General features: G+C 39.8%; 1 protein-coding gene across 1 annotated transcript; it reads right to left on the bottom strand.

Annotated features, from left to right (window-relative positions):
* Positions 1 to 1,532: 1,532 nt before the first annotated feature.
* CTXN1 (cortexin 1) lies at positions 1,533 to 21,356 on the bottom strand. Its single transcript, XM_053463853.1, has 2 exons — positions 21,176 to 21,356; positions 1,533 to 1,961 (listed from the first exon to the last, which is right to left on the bottom strand). Exon 2 carries the CDS (start codon positions 1,950 to 1,952, stop codon positions 1,644 to 1,646), a length of 309 nt encoding a protein of 102 aa, XP_053319828.1. The 5' UTR covers positions 1,953 to 1,961; positions 21,176 to 21,356; the 3' UTR covers positions 1,533 to 1,643.
* Positions 21,357 to 22,175: the final 819 nt, after the last annotated feature.

Below are 22,175 nucleotides of genomic sequence, written 5' to 3'. Positions count from 1 at the left end.
GCAAGTGAACATTTCTTCCTTAAAGTTGATGTGTTGGAAGCAAGAAAAATGGATTTGAGTGACTTTGACAAGGGCTAAATTGTGATGGCTAGGCGACTGGGTAAGCGCATCTTGAAAACTGCAGCTCTTGTGGGGTGTTCCCGGTCTGCAGTGGTTCAGCGAAGGAAAAGCAGTGAAACGGTGACAGGGTCATGGGTGGCCAAGGCTTATTGATGCACGTGGGGGCAAAGGCTGGCCCGTTTGGTCAAATCCAACATGAGCTACTGTAGCTTAAATTGGTGAAAAAGTCAATGCTGGTTCTGAAAAAAAAGGTGTCAGAACACACAGTGCATCGCAGTTCTTGCGTATGGGGCTGTGTAGCCGCAGCCCATTCAGGATGTCCATGCTGACCCCTGTCCACTGCCGAAAGTAATGGGCGTGTGAACATGGAGCAATGGAAGAAGGTGGCCTGGTCTGATGAATCACCATTTATTTTACATTACGTGGATGGCTGGGTGCGTCGCTTACCTGGCCCCGCCTCGCAACTTACAGGACTTAAAGGATCTGCTGCTAACGTTTTGGTGCCAGATACGCACCTTCAGAGATCTAGTGGAGTCCATGCCTCGATGAGTCAGTAGTGGTTTGGCTGCAAAAGGGGGACCTACATAATATTAGGCAGATGATCATAATGTTATGGCTGATCGGTGTATGTAAACAAAGTAGAGCTCAAGGGGGTTTGCAAAGCAGCACACAAACACGTAAACTATTGATTCTAATTTTCAAGCGACTGATCAGGCTTTATTGATTAGGAAACAGCTTTTTATCACATGGTAAATCTACCGCTCAGGGATTTTGCTGGCTTGTTTTGTAATGAAAAGGTTTACATGTGCCACAAAATGCACTCTTTGTTGCTATTTTCCAAAACAGATTACATGATTTTTTTGTGTAAAATCAGTCCACACTATTGCAATGTATTTCCTTGTAGGCTTTGACAATACTTGTCATACATTTGAGCATGTAGATGTAATTTTTCAAAGATTGGTATCTCCAGTTGTAGAGGTCACTAAAGAAAGAATGAGTTTCCAACTACTTGTCAACTAACATATTACTTGTCTATACTAAGTGCAAAACAAGCACGCTATAACAAACAAAAACAGCACTGAGCAGTCTAAAAAATGCTGCCGTGGCTTTCCTGAGTAAGAAAAGCAGGAATTTTAACAAACAAAGAAAACAAAACACCAACAAAAGTATTGTATATAGGCCAGGGGGTAAATATTGTCAGATCAGATATTGTATAGATCAGAAGTTGTACGAAAGGGAGTGTAAGTAAAAATATAAAGACACAAAAATCGACCACGTGATACAATACGGGGCCATGTAATAATCAAGGCCTGGAATGTTGTCATAATTTAAAGGCATCACATCACAACAGTATGCAGCTGAGCATCATATAAACAATAAGTCACTGGCAGTACTAATGTAAAACTGTAAACGGACACACTTAGAGTCCACTTAATCAACTTCAGCTAGAAAGAGAGAGATGATTCCCAAAATAACTGAGAAAGCAGCCAAGGAAATCTTTATTACAATTACCATGGCCTGACACCTTGTGCTTCCGTGTCATTTGATGACGTAAAGCATTAGGTATTTTTTCCACTAGTTGTCTACACTAATGCATAATCAAATTGGCCTCTCTCAAGCCCTTCTTTGTGGTCACTCCATGAAGAGGCTGGCATTCTGCTATATGGATCCAGTAGAATCCGAAAGCAACGGACCATGAGAATGACCAAAAATATCAGCAAGAAGACGACAAAGGCAAAAACTGTTTTTTGTTCAGCATCCATCCCAACTGGGTGATGGTGATCCAAGAGGGTGGGAGAAAGAAGTTGTTCAAACTCTGTGGCTGAATCTTCATCCATGACAGCAGCATAGCAGTGCAACCCTTTTTGATTCAGAGAGTCAAGATAAGGCATTTACCACTCCTGGAAGAGAACGGATTTGGTTAGTCATTTGATACGTTAAAATAATATACATAAAATGCAAAGTATTAGTGCATGGCATAAAAAAGACTGAAGCATTTTTTAATATAACAAAAACATTACAATCACTTGTTCTGATTTTGGAAAAATAACAAATGTGTACAGTAATGTGTACATTAAACCATTTATTCTATTTCAGCTATTACATGGTACATAATGTTTTGCAAGTAACAAATTAGCTGTGTTAATCTAAAATCAAGCGACCAACCGCAAATCCCGATAAGCACTAACCCCAATGTCCCAACATTAAACCCTTCAAAAAAATTACAAATAATGGTTGTGGTGGTTTTTTTTCCATGGTGATATTTCTTGGTGATCTGTTTCCATGCTTTACTTGTTATTGGCACATGACCATGGTATCACTAACATAGTGTTTGCGCAGGGCACTTGCTAAATATTGGACCACTGTCCATTCAGAGAAGTATGAGCAGCTACGGATCTATCTAAAAAAAGATCTGTTGCGCAGTTGTTAATTTGAAGCTCTCCTAGAATGTTTTACTGTGTGCTCAAGTGCAGCCATTCTTTACCCTCGGCTGATAAATCACATCTAATTGCATGAAAACACGTCTAGTGTTATGTTATTTTAAAGCTGCATTCCTTTGCTGCCCACAGGCAGAGCCATTGAGGCTTATAAGGCTGTGCCTGATGGTGTAAAGAAGGACAATGCAGACGTGAAAGAGGGCCTTTTGGATTGGTATGCTGTCACACCATTGGCAAGAATTTCACCAGTAAGCAGGATTTAATACTTTGAGTAGGCATATAAGGTTGACCGAGCATTCTTTGCAAAGGTGAATATTATCTCAAGATTAGTTCTTGAGGCATGACAATTAAAGTGGACTCACAATGAGGTGGTGCTAGATATCACAGACAGAAGATACTCCAAGGATATAGAACCAAAAAAATATCACTGACATTACCCTTAATATTAAACCATTTAAGGCTGAGGACTCATTGGGGTATGTTTGGGAGGGGGCACAGGGTGAGACTCCTTACCTGCCTGCCCAGTGCCTTCTTATGTCTAAGTAACCCTGTCTGACCTGCCGGAATTAGACTCCCATGAACTAGCTGCTACGGGGGGGGGGCTCTACAAGCCAGGAAACGCTTGATGTGCATGTCTGGGACCTAGCCGCAAATTCATGGAACTGTGCGGTGGGTAGGAACTGTGGCGTTGTCCGCCAACAATTGCCCCTACCACGTCGCTCTTTTGAGGTTACATTAAGATTGTGGTGGGCAATACTCAGTGGTGGTTATAGAGAGGGAGCTCCTTTGGGAACCCTGTTTTTTTCTTACGAATCTTTAGGACTGGGGTTTACCAAGCCGGAGCTATGGGACTCTGGCCCGGCTACCACGCAAGACTATTCGCAGCGATGTTTCCGACGCTGTCGCCAGGCCTGTACTGGCCATCAGTCACACCGGGCATTTGCCCGGTGGGGCGGGCGGCACAGGGCCGGATTGATGTAGGGGCTGATGGAGCTGCAGCTCCAGGCCCCTACCTTAAAATAGGCCCAGTCAGGATAAGAAGGGGAGGGGTAGATGGAGAGAGGGGGTAGTGTGAATGCGTACAAGAATGAATTAATTAATGTGCGGATGAATTGTGTGAATGCGTACGAGAATTAATTAATGTGTGGATGAATTGCTTGAATGATTTGGGGAAATGCAAAGATGGTACATGAAGGGTGGGCTGTTTGCCGACAAAGATGTCTTACACTGGGCTGTTAGGGGACAAAGTTGTTTCAGGCTGGGCTGTAATGTGTGTGTAATCTGGGTGCTGATCAGGTTCTATGTGGGCAATGTGGACACCAGGGCTGGCTTTGGGGTGTGCAACCTGTGATCTATGCCTGTCATTTAGGTGGTTATCTATACCTATTAATGCTGAGTTTATTAGTGAATTCCAACTGATTTATACCTGCAAAGCTGGGTGTGTGTTATTCTGTTGATCTGTATGCGGTACGCTCTGTTTCCATACATTATTATTGTATACCTACAAATAGAGGGTTTGTATGTCTCATTCTGTTTATTTGATCTATACCTTCAATGCTGAGTTAACATGCGATTTTCAATTGATCTATACCTGCAAAGCTTGGTTTTTCTGTCGATTCGGTTGATCTATACCTGCTATGCTATATTTCCATACATCATTTATGCATACCTGCAAATATATGGTTTGTATGTGATCTCTACATGCAAGTGCTGTTTATATGTGTTTGATCTATAGTTCACAGGGAGGAAGGAAAGGAGAGGTATGGCTTAGTGAATGAGGGACAAAGGGACTGGGAATGTTTCAGGGGAGAGGACCTCTCAAAGTCATGGTCAGGGTGAGAAGGGGGGAAGACTGCACTGACTCTCACAGTTTTCACCTAATCAGTGTGGCAATTTTTTTTTGGTGTGGTAGCGGAGAGAGTAATTACATGGTAGGGAGAGTGGAGGTTGATGATTCTGACAGCACACTAGGAGCCATCCATCTCAGAAGCAGGGTGACCACATCATTTACATCTAATTGCTCACTTCTCTTATAAAACGGTCCCCTGGAGAAGTGTACTACGATGTAAGAGATAAGAAGCTATTGGCCATTAAAGCCACTCTTCAAGAATAGCGACGTTTGTTAGAGGGTGCTGTTCATTTGGTAAACGTGAATACCTGCACATCATCTGCAACACTGACAAACTAAGCACTATTCTTCTCTAGGTTCCAACTGCATGGTACATATATGCTCAGCTCCAAGAATACCTGGGCTAACACTCAATCCCACCTCGATTTTGAGGAACCTTGGCCTCTTATTTGCTTCAAGGATTTTCATACCTCTGCAGCCGTCATTCAGTAATGTCATGGCCCACAGCTGGCTGCCCATGAGGGAATTCGCAAGACTCGGTATTAAGCCTCTCAACAGCCTATAGGGAGTACAATTCACAGCTCATTTCTGGAAAGCCTTCTGTCATGAACCGGGTATCACACTTAACTTGTCCACTGCTTTCCACCAACAAACTAACAGACAGATCGAGAGGACCAACCAGAGTGTAGAACAGTACTTGTACTATACAGTGAGCTTCATGACCAACTTTCACTGACCCGTCTCCTTTCTACACCAATCAACCTAGAACCTCCAAGGTCGCCAAACGTAGGTTCATGCTTTCCAGCAATTCAATCATTAATCACTGTGTTATACCATCTTCCTGGGCCTGCTAATATCTTTATATTTGTTCTGGACCATATGTGTTCAGCCTCTATCATCTTTAACATTTATTTACCCAAATGTGACCATCAACTTTTATCCTGATCTCTAACTCTGCCCCTAATCGCCCCCATGCTTCCCAACAAAGTTTCCCAACCAGAGAACTTTGTTCTGAGTCTCCAGCATTTACTTCTCTCTCCCATCTTGAACATCTCCTCCTCAAACATAGCTACTTATCTCTACAATTTTACCACTGCGCTATCTACTCTTGAGAACGTAGCCTCACTACAGCTATTCATGTGACTCAAGTTTCCAACTGGGGCACACCTAAACCAGGCATCGTCAACGCTCCCCTGCATCTGAACGTAGTTGGAGGACTCTCGATCTTCATCAAACGTCCTGTGCTATAGAATTGTTTCTATTTCTCTGCCCTAACCCTTCCTAATCAAACCTAATGCATGTCCTTTTTCTTTTTGTCTCACAATAAAACTCTTTCATATCTTAAATTCCCTACTTTGTTTCGCGTTACAGCCTTACAGCTCATGACTTTGCAACCTACTATAAATATAAAATTGAGACAACTAGATATGACATATCTGCACAGTATTCCTCCTGCTTTCCCACTCTTTTTGACACATACAATGAACTCTCCTTCCTCCTTTACCCTAAGCTGGGCAAAACCAAGTTTCTGCTCTATTTATCTCCTTGCCCCAACCCACTTCTTGCCTCAATCCTTCAAGATTGAACATCTTATCCCTCCTGGATCTTGCCTTCAAACATGCCACCATTTTATAATGCCCTATCCACTTTGAGCAATGCCCTGTGTGTACACTGTAGCATCTCATGTAAGGCCTGTGTCAGGACTTGGGTAATCATGTCGGGTAGGAGCCCATGTGCAGGGGATACTTGGGGTTCGGTCTGTAACCCACAATGCATGATTATACAAACAAAGACACCACAAGCCGAAATCTAGGTAATGCAATGTATTGTATGTATATGACAGGACAAGCAAATAAGGATTATACAGTCTGTAAGCAAGAAACTGGACGTAATAAGTCTTTTGGCAGGGAGCCCACTTGGAAGGGCAAGAAAGACAGAGAGCCCACTTGGAAGGGCACGAAAGACAGAGAGCCCACTTGGAAGGGCACGAAGGGCACGGAGCCCACTTGGAAGGGCACGGAGCCCTCTTGGAAGGGCACGAAAGGCACAGAGCCCACTTGGAAGGGCACGAAAGGCACGGAGCCCACTTGGAAGGGCCACGAAAGGCACGGAGCCCACTTGGAAGGGTACGAAAGGCATGGAGCCCACTTGATCAGGACACAATGCAGGTAACTAGGAACGGTACAGGTGCAGAGCCACAGCAGAAAGGTCCACAGACTTCAATACAAAGGCCCTGACTCAAGGGCAGGGCAGGTTCATAAAGGCAGGGTAATCCAGGTAAACAAGGCCCAACTGGATGTATTGATTAGGGCTCAACTCAGGTAATAAGGTAAACCTGATCCTAGTAATTGAGTTCTGAGTGTTCCAGAGGGCGGAGGGTGGCCACTAGTGGTAGCAGATTTATATACCACAGGTATGAAAAAGTCATGGTTCAGGCAGTGAAAAAGTAGACCCTGACAGTCTAAACCAGGGACCCAATGGTTATGAGACAGTGTCTCTATCCACCCTGCCTTGTTTGTCTACTATTTATACCTACCTATCTAATCAGTTTCACCCTTTCATGGAATCAGTTTACTGTTGTCAGACCTGTCTATTCATGACCAAGTTTTGATATCCCATCCTCGTTACAGACCATTTGGCAAAAACTTTGAAGCTTACCTCTGGAGCAGTGTGAGAGTTACCTCTGTATAGTGGGTCCACTCATAATAGACATTGTTTCACATAAGTCATATCTATAAAATGCCCTCCCTGGACCCTATTAATCTATCAAACTACCAACTCATCTCTCTACTCTCCACTCTACTCTTTACTCTAGTCTCCAAGCATCTTGAAAGACTAATATATAACCGACTAATTGCTTTTCTTGACTTCAAATCTTTGTCTTTTTTCAATCTAGATTCCTCTCTTTTGCTGACCAACATGAGCAATGAGTTAATCAATCTTCATAGGTTACTACTCTTTGCCAATCCATTTTGACACCATGGACCATCACCTTTTTTCAAACATTTCACTTTGGTCTCCTGGTTCACGTTTTACCTCTCTTAAACTTTTGCTGACTCCCTTTCCAATAACTCTTTCTCTTCCCTTTGCCTCTTGATGTAACCCGAGGCCTCTGTACTCACTTTGCACTACCCCCTTAGAAAACTACTTTTGGACTTTGGCTTCCAGTACCATTTTGTATAATGACGGCACTTGGAATTATCTTTCCTCCCCTTCCATTTGATCATTTCACTAATTGCCTCTGTATCTAATTGGATATCAGCCTGATAATACATAAACGTAAAAGTCTGCTGCTTAAAGATTATTATGAAATGTATATTATAATAATGGGTCTAACAATCATATTACAGAAATTGTATCCAAAAATATGTTATAACATACATTGATATAAATGAAAATCATGTATGCGGATTTAAATAATTGATACATTTGTATTAAAAATACAGCCCTGCATATTCAAATACATAAAGTAAAAACCCATTATGTCAACAAAATCTTGAATTACACCAAAGCATTCAAGATTTCATTTCATGGAAACTATATTACATATATGTTAGTTAATCATTTAAAATATTTTCTGTGGCTTGTAGGGTTTTTTTTTACTTCTGTAAATAACAAAAGAACAACTTCCATTAGGTTAAAAAACACTTAAATATGATTTTGTTTTTAGGACACCAAAGTAGCTCATCTGTAATAGTGATGGTACAATCTAAATGTACAAACTGAATATAATAGTCAGAGAATAAGTTAGCATTTTCAAAATGTTTGCACACATTTACATATTTAAATATATCTTACCATAATTTATCAGTCTCTAAACGGACATCTATCCTGTGCATTGTTCAGAATAACATCATGAGTGACCTGTAAAGGCAGAGTATTATGTTAGATTAAAAAAAAAAACCCTCCCCCAGTCCACTTTTGAAGGGCCTGTCAGTAGGGCTGAACCCACAGGTCACCACTGAACTTGCAGTTGGAAAAAGCATTCGTAACACGGCCATTCAACGAGTGCCCCGTTCATTCTTGGAGGGTCAACCCCATTTGGCTTTTTGATCGTTTTGTGCAATTTCTCAACCGTATACTCACTCACCAGGCCCACTGTCGTAAAGTCATCCACTATCTGGATGACCTTCTCCTGATAGAACCACCAGAGCATGCTTCTCAGGACCTTGGGAAACTCACGTCAGCCTTCCACTACATTAACATAACCATAAGGCACATTCTGCATGCAGGCTAGCCTACCTCAGAACAAGTTATCCTGTATAAGGCAGACTATCCATAGTCTAGTAAAGTCATCAGCTTGTTTAAGGAAAGTGCTGCAATGCCTGCTTTTCATGCTCAATTTCGTCATGAGAATTATTCCTCAGGGGAGGTCTTTTATTTCCAGGCTGCTAGCCTTGCTACCATTAGCCCCTGACACTGTCATCAGTTTAGACATAGCAGCCCAAGCAGACCTGGTCATGTGGGATCATTTCTTATGACTTTGGAATGGCATTTCTATGTTCATTCTGCATCTGATCTATGTGCGGGCATCTGAGGGTTCTCACCATATCCTATCTGATGGCTATACTCATGGCTATGCAGCTATCTTCGGTAATCTGTTGGCCTTCCCAGATCCTTTGGATGGCTACATTCACTCAAACATCGTCCCTGTGTGACCACAAGCAGACCCTATAGCCATGACTGTACCGCATTTCTCCCATCTCACCCTGGACTGAAAGTTCATATGGACAACACGGTTAATTAACAGCTCCCTTTCTCATAATACTCGGAAGGTATATACTACAGCATGGGATATATTCTCTCGGTTCCAAGAGTTAAACCCCTGCCACGATACCTGTAACACGGGGTATATACTAGCTTTTTTGTCTTATTGCCATACTAAGTTAACCCTGTCGTTTAGTACCATTAACCCCTTCGTGACAAAGGCTGATTTTACTTTTTGTACCCTTCGTGACAATGGCCGTTTTAACATTTCTGCGCTGCTCGTGTTTAGCTGTAATTTTCTACTTTCCCGTTTACTGAACCCACACACATTAGATATTGTTTTTTTCAGGACAAGAAGGGCTTTCTTTAGATGACATTGTTTTGATTGTATCATATTATTTACTATTAAAAAAAGTATAAAATATGGTGAAAAATTTAGAAAAAAATGACTGTTTCTAACTTTTAGTTGAAAAATCTTTTACTCATCTATAAAAGGTAATAAAAAAAACCTGCTAAATGGATTCTACTATTTGTCCTGAGTTTAGAAATACCCAATGTTTTTATGTTTTTTTGCTTTTTTCTACACATTATGGGGCAATAAGTACAGGTAGCGTTTTGCTATTTCAAAGCCATTTTTTCCGAATCTGGTAATTCTTCCCCCCATGTGCCATTTCGGGTATCTTTGAAGCCGGCCAATGCAATTTACCCCATCAAGTCATATATTTTTGAAAACTAGACAGCCCAGGGTATTCCAGATGCTAGTATTTTAACTCTTTCCAAGCACTTATTCTACCATCAGCCTTTGTCAAACTTTATGGTAGTAATTTTTTTGCATTTGCACACATTTTACTTCAGGTATGAATAAACAGGTTCTCGTATATGTCACTATCATAAAACACCACAATATGTGTTCAGCAACATCTCCTGAGTACAGCGATACCTCACATGAATGATTTTGCCTGGCTGTTTGGGGGCAAAAGGGCCACATTTGGGGCATGCGCATTTTCAATGTTGAACTTTGGCATTTGGGGATCCACTGCCCATGCCCTATTTGGTACATCTTTGAGCCGGGCCATTTCAGTATGCCCAATAAACCCATATATTTTTGAAAACTAGACACCCCAGGGTATTTCAAATGCTAGTATTTTAACTCTTTCCATGCACCATATCTACCACCAGTCTTTGTCAAACTTTATGGTAGTCTTTTTTTTGCATTTGTTTTGTCACACACATTTTACTTCAGGTATGAATTAAAAAGTTCTCGTATATGTCACTATCACAAAACACCCCAATATGTGTTCAGCAACATCTCCTGAGCGCAGTGATACCCCACATGAATGATTTTGCCTGGCTGTTTGGGGGCAAAAGGGCCACATTTGGGGCATGCACATTTTTCAATGTTGAACTTTGGCATTTGGGGATCCACTGCCCATGCCCTATTTGGTACATCTTTGAGCCGGGCCATTTCAGTGTGCCCAACAAAACCATATATTTTTCAAAACTACACACCACAGGGTATTTTAAATGCTGGTATTTTAACTCTTTGCATGCACACATTTTACCACCAGCATTGTTTCAAAGTTTGCAGTAGTATTTTTGTGTGTGTATTTTCCCCACACACACCTACTTTATGTATGAATTTACAGCTCCTGGTATATGCCACGGTCACACGACACCCCAATATGTGTTCAGCAACATCTCCTGAGTACAGTGATACCCCACATGCATGGGTTTGTCATTTTTTGGGGGAACTAAAAGGCCACATTTGGTACGTGTGCATTTTTCTAATTGGAAATTAGATATGTGGCCATCCTTCCCCCCCGTGTTAATTGGGACCTTGTTGAACCTGGCCAATTCAATTTACCCATCAACTCATACATTTTTTAAAAGTAGACACCCCATGGGCATTTAATATGCCAGTATTTTAACTCTTTCCATGCGAGAATTGTTTTAAGCTAATGTGCTAATTTTAGGACTTGCTCACAAAAATATATTTTTTATATATATATTTTTTTTTTTTGCCTTTTTTTACATTTTTTTTTACATTTTTTTTCAACTTGAAGGTTCCCCTAATAGTGACATCAGTGGGAAATTATTTTTACATTTTACTGTTTTTTTACTATTTTTTTCTAATTATTATTAATTTTATTTTATTTTTAATTTATTTTTACTAATCACACTGTGATTAGAAAGCTGAGCTCCATTGAGTTGCATGGTTGAATGCAGTACCTTTATTCAACCTGCAAGTGGAGCCAGAGTTCTCTAGAGGGTCTGAGACCGTCTAGCGAACGTTTTAGTCTTTATTGTTTTTTTTTCGACTTGAATTTCGGTGACGTACCCGGACTGGCAATTGTCATCAAGGGGTTAAACTGTGTTTGACAGGGATTCAGCATTTTAGGTTGCTAGCCAATCCCAACATTGTTTTCTTCCCACCTGATTAGAGCAGCATTAACAAGGTTACAGAAGTTAAAAGGTATGTCTTCCCTGCTCAGTAATTCTCCATTTGGGGTGCTGCAGAGCCTGGTTCTCAATGCATTAATCTTTTTGGCCTTTTATGTTTTTTTGAGGCCCAGTGAATTTACCTACACGGGGCCCCAGTTTGCTACCTTTACGTTTGCTACCTTGTAAAACCCAGCAGACAGGGCCAGGTCGTTATTGTCAGGATATTTGCCTCACAGAATCAATGGTGTCCAGTGGACAAACTGTCTCGTAAAGGGAGTGCTCCTAATCTCAACTTGTTACCTGTATAAAAGACACCTGTCCACAGAAGCAATCAATAAATCATATTCCAAACTCTCCACCATGGACAAGACCAAAGAGCTGTCCAAGGATGTCAGTGACAAGATTGTTGACCTACACAATGCTGGAATGGGCTACAAGCAGCTTGGTGAGAATGTAACAACAAGGTATAATGCAACATGTAAAATATTTCTGTACATTCAATATATTAACATATAAGCACCTTTGGAAGGGTCTGAATCTTATATTATAACAAATGGAGAGATATATAAATGCAAAATAAATAAAAGATGAAAGAAAAAAAATTAATAAAAAATTAAATTATTTTAAGACGACACCCAAAATTTGAATATTAATTTAAAAAAATAAAAGGCCTGAATATAAGACTACCCTATAGGAAAACAGTTTTATTAGTAAATATTAATTAACATGTAATCTATTTTTTCATATTTAATAAAAACTATGATTAGGAAAAAAGCATTTTTTGTTTTTTGTTTTTCCTTTTATTTGCCAACCTGCCCCCCCCCCAGTTATGCATATCTGCCCCATGGCTTGCTACTCTGCCCCGCGATATGCAATTCTGCCCCTATATGCCACTCTGCCCCTGATATGCCTTATACCCCCTTATATGTCACTGTGGCCCCCCCTGATATGCCACTCTGATCTCCCAATCTGCTTTATACCCCCTATATGCCACTCTGCCCCCCAGATATGCCTTATATTTGTCAATCTTCCCCCTGATATGCCTTATATTCCCCTATATGCCCTCCGACTTACGGATGCATCCCTAGACTTGTCCACTTTGCGCCAGACGCCCTGGTGTCAAGTGGAGGCAGTCGATGGATGTCTGCGCATGCGCACAGACAACCTCTGGTGCTACCCGACACTTCCGCTGGGGCTTCTATGACTGAGCACCGTAAGGTCACGTCATACCGGTGCTCCGTCATAGAAGCCCCTGCGGAAGTGTCGGGTAGCACCAGAGAACGTCTACGCTTGTAGACAACCTCTGCTTCTGCTGGCCGGTACTTCCGTCTGGGCTTCTATGGTGGAGCACCGGAAGGTCATGTCATGCTGGCGCTCCGTAATAAAAGCACCGGCAGAAGTGCTGGCAGCAGGTGAGGTTGTCTGCCAGAGAGGAGGATCCAGGTCCCCTGCAGCACTGGATCTTAGTCTTGTAGTCAGACCTCTATTTGAGGTGTGAGTAGAAGACAACCTCGAATATAAGTATATATAAGATAACCTCATCTTATAATCAAGCAAATACAGTAATAATGATAATGTAAAAAAAAAAAAAAACAATAAAAAATAAACAGGGCTAATCAAGGAAAATATGTATGAAAAGTATATGACAAAAAAGATCAACCACTTCGAAAGTGCGTAAAAACAAAATTTATAAAAATACAAAATGACAAAAAATAGATTATATCAAAGTCTTGATAAAGACTCCTTGGTTGTAATGTTTTTAAGCGATAGATCTAAAAGCCTTCACGTTGGGAAAGCCTTTGGGTCGTATTGCCCCCTCTTTAATCCCTGTTAACATGTTCAATACCAAAAAAAGTAAAAACATCCCATTTAAAATTAGGGCAGTAATTGCAATGGAAAGGGACTGGATGTTTGTCTGATTTAATTTTAATACTGTACAGATGTTTGTTAATTTTTTTTTTTTAAACAACGAGTGGTGCATCCCACATACTGCTTGCCACGGCCACATTGTAGGATATACACCACATTTTTAGAATTGCATGAAATCCGAGTATCAATGTCAAAATATTCTCCTGTTGTAAAACTAGTGAAACGTTTAACCTTTCTCGGGGCTAAAGAACAGGTGTTGCACCCATAACATTTGTAAAATCCTTTTACTATTGGTGTTCTTTTATCTGTATTTATAACACTTAGGGCTAGAATTTTTTTGACATCAAATGCTTGTGAACATATATGAGGTTATAAAAGAAAATTAAAAATTGGATTCACCTTTAGTGTGATGAATTTTATCAACAATAAGTAGTAGTAGTTTCGATCAACCTACTTCATCTAAAACTTTTGTCAGTTCCCCATTATATTTTTTTATCTAAAAATTTAGTCTTCACTATGTTAGCTTGTTCTCAATTCTTTTTCATGAGTGTAAACCTGTGAGCCATCGTGGGTGATGACAACTAGATCTATCAATCTAGCCATTACCATTGGTAGCCTTGAAAAAAGTTTTTGTGCAAATAGCGTGTTTGTGAAAAACAGGAGTGAAAACCAAATTGTAAGAATTTTGATTTATATAATCTGTGAATAATTCTAAAGAGGAAAAATCCCCATCCCAAATTATAAGAATATCATCTATATACCTCCGTCAGAGTACCAAGTTTGCATCGAAAGTGTTATGGTCCCAGATATTTTTTTATATATCTCTCTATTTTTTATAATATAAGATTCAGACTCTCCAAAGGTGCTTATATGTTAATATATTGAATCTACAGAAATATTTGATATGTGTCACACGCGCCGCTGCGGCTCTTACCTCTGCCGCTCACGCCGGCTCGCATGCCGCTGGCAGCCCCGTCTCCTCTGCCACTCACGCCGGCTCGCACGCCACTGGCAACTCCGCCGCGAAAACACGCCTGCGTCGCAATCCTGCATCCTGGACCTGGTCTGCGCTGTGGCCCTATAGCCATGTCCTCCACCACGCACGCGCGCCGGCACCACAGTGGCTACGTACCGACGGGCCAAGCCGTCTGCCCCGACGCACGGGATGCACGCATCGGAGCGGCCTGTGACATGAGTACCTGTTTCCTTTATAAATCCCGTTTTTACTTCTTGCCTTTGCCCGTTCTAAGCGTTATTCAGCTTTTGGGTGTGCTGTTTCTTGTATCTTCAATATTTTTGCCTTGTTTACCGACCACGATTCTTCTCTGCCTGCCTACGAACCTGGAATGTTTAACGTTTTGCACCTGATCTGCCTGCCCTGACCTCGGATTTGTTTGACCTCACTGCCTGCTATTGCCCTCGACCACAGACCGTCTCTTGAACTTACACCGTGACAATATGTTGAATTATATTCTCTATCACATATTATTTACATCCAATTTTCATTTGTGGAAAGGCAAAGATGGCACAAGCAGGATGTTTGAGCCTTGGGGACCAAGATGACACAGGCCGGGCTGTTTGGGGACAAAGTTGACTCATGCTGGGCTGTTTGGGGACAAAGATGGTAGATCCTATGTGTGTAATCTGGGTGCTGGTCAGGTTCTATGTGGGCAGTGTGGATGCCAGAGCTGGCTTTGGGTTGTGCAACCTATAACTATGCCTGTAGTTTTATCTCTTGCTCTTCCATACATTATTATTGTATACCTGCAAATACGGGATTTGTATGTCTGATTCTATGCCTCCAGTGCTGAGTTCACATGCGAACAATAATAATAACAATATTTATATATATATATATATATATATATATATATATATGACTGCTAACAGCAATCACACTTCTATCATGGCAAGTCAGCTAGTATATGCTGGAATCTGGGTATGCCTGGGCATGATAGGAGTTTGATTGCTGTTAATCATATATATATATATATATATATATATATATATATATAATATATTAATATTGTTATTGAATTTTTTTGTCCTATTTTGCTGTGTTACTTACTTCAACCCCTTCGCGACCTTTGCCGGTTCAGGACCGTCATGACAAGAAGGTCACTAAATGACCTTTGACGGTCCTGAACCGTCATAAAATTAAATAAGCTTAGAAAGTGATCAACGATCACTTTCTTCGCTTAAACGGCGTTACTGTAATGCCTCGATGTCGAGGCATTCAGTAACGCCGAGATCGGCATCGGGGGCCATGTCTGGCCCCTCCCCGGGGCGTCAACAGCCGCCATACATTGTATGGCGGCGGACGCCCGTTTTAAAAGCGTTTAGGAGGCGATCAACGATCGCCTCCTAAACTTAAATGGTGTCGATGGAATGCCTCGATCAGGAGGCATCCAGCGACACCAAACACTTACCTTTGGATGGGCTGTCACCGCTCCGGAGAGCGGTCACAGCCGCAGCTGCCGGTGATCTTCGCCATCAAGCAAGATGGCGGCGGCCCGGGAAAATAAACAATAAAGATGAAAGAGTTAGCTAGATGGTCTCCAGACCCTCTAGAGAACTCTGGCTCCACTTGCAGGTTGAATACAGGTACTGCATTCAACCAAGCAAGTCAATGGAACCCAGCTTTCTAATCACTATGTGATTAGTAAAATATTCAAAAAAAAAATAAAAAAAATAAAAAATGAAAAAAAAAAAAAAAATGTGCTAACATTTAAAAATAATTATGCAGTGATGTCACTAGATGAACCATCCAGTACATTGCAAAATGTGTAAAAAAAATATAAAAAAAGTATAAAAAAAATAAAATAAAAAAATAAAGTTTATTATTTTGAGCAAGTGCTAAAATTTCTCAAAAATCTCAACAAAGAGTTAAAATAAAAGCACTTCAAATACCCAAGGGGTGTCTAATATATAAAAAAAATGGCTGATGGGGTAAATTGGAGTGGCCGAGCTCAAAGATAGGGCATAGGTACAGACTGACCAAAATGGAGAAAAAAAGCGCACTTCCCAAATGTGGCATTTTAAATCTCAAACAACCCGACAAACGCATGCATGTCGGGTATCACTGCACTAAGGAGATGTTCCTGAACACACATTGGGGTGTTGTTTGACAGTGACATATACCAGAACCTGTATATCTATAACTAAAGTACAATTTGTGTGAAAAAAAAATAAAAAAAAAATTACTATTACAAAGTTTGACAAAGTGTAGTTCTATAATTGGTGCATGGAAAGGGTTAAAATAACAGCATTTGAAATACCCTGGGGTGTCTAGTTTTCAAAAATATATGGTTTGAGGGGGTTAAATTGAGTTAACCGGCTTCAAAGATGTTCCAAAGAGGAGATGGAGGCAGACTGACCAGATTTGTTAAAAAAGATTTGGAAATCATAAAACGCTGCTTGTACTTATTGCCCTATAACTTACAAAAAACAGCAAAAAAACATAAAAACATTGGGTATTTCTAAACTCAGGACAAGTAGTAGAATCTATTTAGCTAGTTTTTTTACTTGCTTTTTTAGGTGAGTAAAAGATTTTTCAAATAAAAGTCATAAAATGTGTTTTTTTTCAATTTTTCACCATGTTTTTTTATTTTTTTTATAGTAAATAAGATGATACGATCAAAATAATGGTATCCGAAGAAAGCCCATCTTGTCCTGAAAAAAACAATATATAACTTATGTGGGTACACTAAATGGGTGAGGAGAAAATTACAGCTGAACACAAGCACCACAAAAGTGTCAAAACAGCTGCGGTCCCACAGGGTACAAAACGAAAAATGAGCCCGGTCCTTAAGGGGTTAAATAAAAGCGTGAGATTTTTTTTATGGTGGGGGTCATATTTGGTTTCGGACAGGTAAATGTTGGATTTTCGGTTTCAGTCCAGAATTTTCGTTTTGGTGCATCCTTAAGCCAGACAATGAAGTGGTAGGCCTACACCACATCAATGTTTGGGTTAGTATATAGCGATAGTTATGCTACACTATTATGAGCGTCTGGCTCAATGTATAGTGATAGGGATTACGCTGTACCACCGACAATGTCTGCCTCAGTATATAGTGTTAGGTGTTATGCTGTACCCCCGTCAATGTCGGCCTCAGTATATAGTGATAGGTGTTATGCTGTACCCCCATCAATGTCTGACTCAGTATATAGTGATAGGTGTAATGCTGTACCACCATCAATGTCTGCCTCAGTATATAATGATAACAGTAACGCTGTACCACCTTCAATGTCTGCGCCAGTATATAACGATAGAAGCTATGCAGTTTTAAAGTGTTTGTGGGGGGGGGTGCCACATACAGGATCCGCCCCAGGTGCCAAATACTCTAGGTACGTCCCTGGATAGTCGTGTTGTTTATGGTGATAGAGAATTCAGGTAGTGGAGATGGAGGGAGGGAAGATAATGAGTTCAATTTTAGAAACATTAAGTTTCAGGTAGAGTTGTGACATCCATGAAGAAATAGCAGACAAGCAATTGGTAATACGGGACATGAAAGATGGAGTGCGATCAGGAGAAGACAGGTAGATTAGTAATTAATGGTGATTAAAACTATGCAATGGTGCTTTTTAGATTGATTGTAATTTTTTTATGTGACTGGTATTAATTTGGTTACCTTGAGTTACCAAGAGTCTGGTAATAACTTGCTTATGTTTTTTTTCTTTTTTTTTCCACAAAAAAAGGTGAAAATGGCATATACCAATTTGAGTCAATTTTGTTTTTGATGTACATGCAGTTTTCACCTTGTTTCCAAGAAGTAGATTTAAAAAAAAAAAGTTAATTAATTAAATAATGTTTTATTAATAGCATTTGTCACATAAACAAATCACTATCAATTATCTAAAAAGCACCAGTGCATACTTTTTCCAGACTTTCCATACTTTTTTTGAACACTTTGATTAACTGCTATAACATACAGTGGGGCAAAAAAGTATTTAGTCAGCCACCAATTGTGCAAGTTCTCCCACTTAAAAAGATGAGACAGGCCTGTAATTTTCACCATAGGTACACTTCAACTATGAGAGACAGAATGAGACAACAAAGTCCATAAATCACATTGTCTGATTTTTAAGAATTTATTTGCAAATTATGGTGGAAAATAAGTATTTAGTCAATAACAAAAGTTCATATCAATACTTTGTTATATACCCTTTGTTGGCAATGACAGAGGTCAAACGTTTTCTGTAAGTCTTCACAAGGTTTTCACACACTGTTGCTGGTATTTTGGACCATTCCTCCATGCAGATATCCTCTAGAGCAGTGATGTTTTGGGGCTGTTGCTGGGCAACACGCACTTTCAACTCCCTCCAAAGGTTTTCTATGGGGTTGAGATCTGGAGACTGGCTAGGCCACTCCAGGACCTTGAAATGCTTCTTACAAAGCCACTCCTTCGTTGCCCGGGCGGTGTGTTTGGGATCATTGTCATGCTGAAAGACCCAGTCACGTTTCATCTTCAATGCCCTTGCTGATGGAAGGAGGTTTTCAATCCAAATCTCACGATACATGGCCCCATTCATTCTTTCCTTTACACGGACCAGTCGTACTGGTCCCTTTGCAGAAAAACAGCCTCAAAGCATGATGTTTCCACCCCATGCTTCACCGTAGGTATGGTGTTCTTTGGATGCAACTCAGCATTCTTTCTCCTCCAAACACGACGAGTTGAGTTTCTACCAAAAAGTTCTACCTTGGTTTCATCTGACCATATGACATTCGCCCAATCCTCTTCTGGATCATCCAAATGCTCTCTAGCAAACTTCAGACGGGCCCAGACATGTACTGGCTTAAGCAGGGGGGCACGTCTGGGACTTTGGTCCCAGCTCTCTGCAGGTCATTCACTATGTCCCCCTGTGTGGTTCTGGGATTTTTGCTCACCGTCCTTGTGATCATTTTGACACCACGGGGTGTGATCTTGCGTGGAGCCCCATTAATACAGGTAACGAGTGGAGGACAGAGGAGACTCTTAAAGAAGATGTTACAGGTCTGTGAGAGCCAGATATCTTGCTTGTTTGTAGGTGACCAAATACTTATTTTACCGAGGAATTTACCAATGAATTCATTAGAAATCCTACAATGTGATTTCCTGTATTCTTTCCCCCCATTCTGTCTCTCATAGTTGAAGTACAGGCCTCTCTCATCTTTTTAAGTGAGAGAACACAATTGGTGGCTGACTAAATACTTTTTTGCCCCACTGTATATATTTGCTAAACAGCTTGAAATTGTTCAAAGTGCCAGTTTTTACAGTAAAGTTTACTTGACATTGACATTGTATGCCATTGTTACCAAATGTAACCCCCAACATACTAAATTTACAGCCTCACGTCATTAAGTACCACTGCCTGGGTCATTACACAACTATTTATCTAAAGCAAGAATTTATTTTTGGCTGAATATTCACATCTGTCTAAAATACTGCCTATTAAAATGCTAACAGACGTACACAAGGCTCAACAGCCAGTAGAAAGCATCTTAATCTGACCAACATATTACATTGTCAAATAAACAAAAAGCAAACCAATTCAGCCTGTCAGGGTTAATTACACATTGCTTGTTTATCGTTTTAAAGCCTATCCTTTCTTTAACTCTTATTTAGAAAATCCCTTAAATATTAAGAAGAAATAATCTACTATCTCATATTAGCACACATAACCTATGATGAAAAAGTAGCTTGAGGGTGGATGAGTGCACATACATAGTGTGGAAATGGAAGTGTAACTAATATAGAACTGCACCCTAGTATCTTTGGGACTATTCAGTCCAAAACAACTCAAGGAGGGTAAGCTGAATGTATCTATTAGGAACCAAACGGTGTAGTAAATTGTAAGTGTGAGGTAATCATGTTAAGAAATTCTAATTCAAATAATGTACAGTTTCAAAACAGACTTTTAAATGTTAAATTACTAGATAAAAACAAAATAAATGCCAAGATCCATTCACTTTCACCCATAATACACACTGCTAGAACATATCAACTAGCTAGTTTATTGTAATGCCCTTGGACTGATTTATAAATAGATGTTATGCTGAAATGACAATACATATCAATAGATGGCTACGGTACACAAATGTATTGCCGGCTAAGTTTAATCAAACATTCTACGAATACTCCTTGATACATGCATGTCCCCCATCCGGTCTGGTGTGCAAGCTCCAACTAGACTATGCCATGGACATACTTGGATGTTGGCACGTTAATGAGTCAATATTTTACAATATTTTACATTTTGCTCAGCTGCTGCAGTCCACCTGTATGTTTAAACTGGATTATGTAATATGCTTTTCTACACGATTTTGTTTTATTTTGAATAATAAAATGATAAGAAGCAAAGCATTACAAATTATCAAACACAAAACATTTATAATACTCAATAATGAACAGACAGAATTTGTATTATTAGAATTTAATAATCAGACATCAAAAGATGTTTCCGTTAATTACATCATAACTTCAATTATTTATGGCACAATGTTCATAAACATTTAACATGACGGCCTTTCTTAGAAGTCTGATGTGAATTATCTTTTCAGTCCAAATTAATTACTGGAAGAACAAGGAGCCTTCTTTAAAACAACATAGAACTTAATTAAATATGTGTGTATCTTTACAGCTTTTATCAACATAATATTTCACTTTCTCACATTCTATATTTACATTCCTATTATGTACAGCCATACATATGGAATTTAACATTACTTGATATTGTTTCCATGAATGTGTGTGTTTGTACCATATAAAAGGTTGACAAAGGTATTTTATTAAATAACAAAACTAGTATTCTAAGAAAAAGCATCAGGTACCTTATTAGAGATGATTCTGTCGTCTTTCTGGTTGAAGGGTCCTGTTGCTTTCAGGTCTATCATAACCTATAAATAACAACGGTTTATTGAGATAGGCAGACAGAAGAAAGGGCAGGTGTGAAGTGGAGGCATGGTGAAACAGGAAGGGAGAATGGTGGGCTTGTCAGGTTAAGCAACACATTAAAAATAAAAAAGCAAACAATGAAAAAAACAGGATAAAAGGGGTGATATTTTAAAAGAGGCCGTACACAGTTGTCCAATTGGTCTAATGGGAATTTGTAGACAAAAACAAAAAAAGGAGATTATCAGATAAAGGTGACGACAGAGACCCATACACCATATACAGAGACAGAAAGCAAATGGAGAAAGACATTTAGCAGAACATAACAGACTGCAAATTGCTTGCAGGTTCCTATGGCAATAAGGAATCAGAAAATACAGAGGTAAAATGTGTTAACGGCACAGATAATGACTAAGAAGATGCTATAGAAATGGCTGGAAGTTTAACTGGAAATTGTTTTTTCTGTGCAGAAATGCACAAACATATTTGCACATACCATAAAATAACTTTAATCAATAAAATAAGAACAAGAAAAAAAAAGATTATAAATTAGACATGTTGGTGGTATTATTGTGTGGACTAGAAGTTTTAATTCCTTTTATTGTTTACTAGTATCTGCTGAGTATGTCTGTATCACCATGTTCTAAATTATTACAAGACAATTTAACTCAAATGTATTATTCTTCTAAATACCTTATTTAAAGGTCACAAAGTCCCAATAAAAGTATTCGGCCAGAAACATCAGGAGGTATATATTTATAATCGTTGTTAGTTATTTATATATTATTTAGAACTGAACCCGATCGGCCACCACTTCACCCAGAGGGACCACTCCATTGAGGACCTCAAAATAAAAGTACTGAAGGGGAACTTCAAAACCACACAAGCCAGAAAGACATTTGAAATGATGATGATTACCCATTTCAGCACTAAGGAGAC

This window comes from Spea bombifrons, chromosome 1 (genome assembly GCF_027358695.1).
Source record: "Spea bombifrons isolate aSpeBom1 chromosome 1, aSpeBom1.2.pri, whole genome shotgun sequence".
In the NCBI taxonomy this organism is placed as follows: Eukaryota; Metazoa; Chordata; class Amphibia; order Anura; family Pelobatidae; genus Spea; species Spea bombifrons.
The sequence above is the reverse complement of the archived record's forward strand: the minus strand, read 5'-3'. Positions and strand labels throughout refer to the sequence as shown.

Excerpts from the sequence above, each read along its gene's own strand:
- CTXN1 (XM_053463853.1), bottom strand. The coding sequence starts at position 1,952 with ATGCCTTATCTTGACTCTCTGAATCAAAAAGGGTTGCACTGCTATGCT.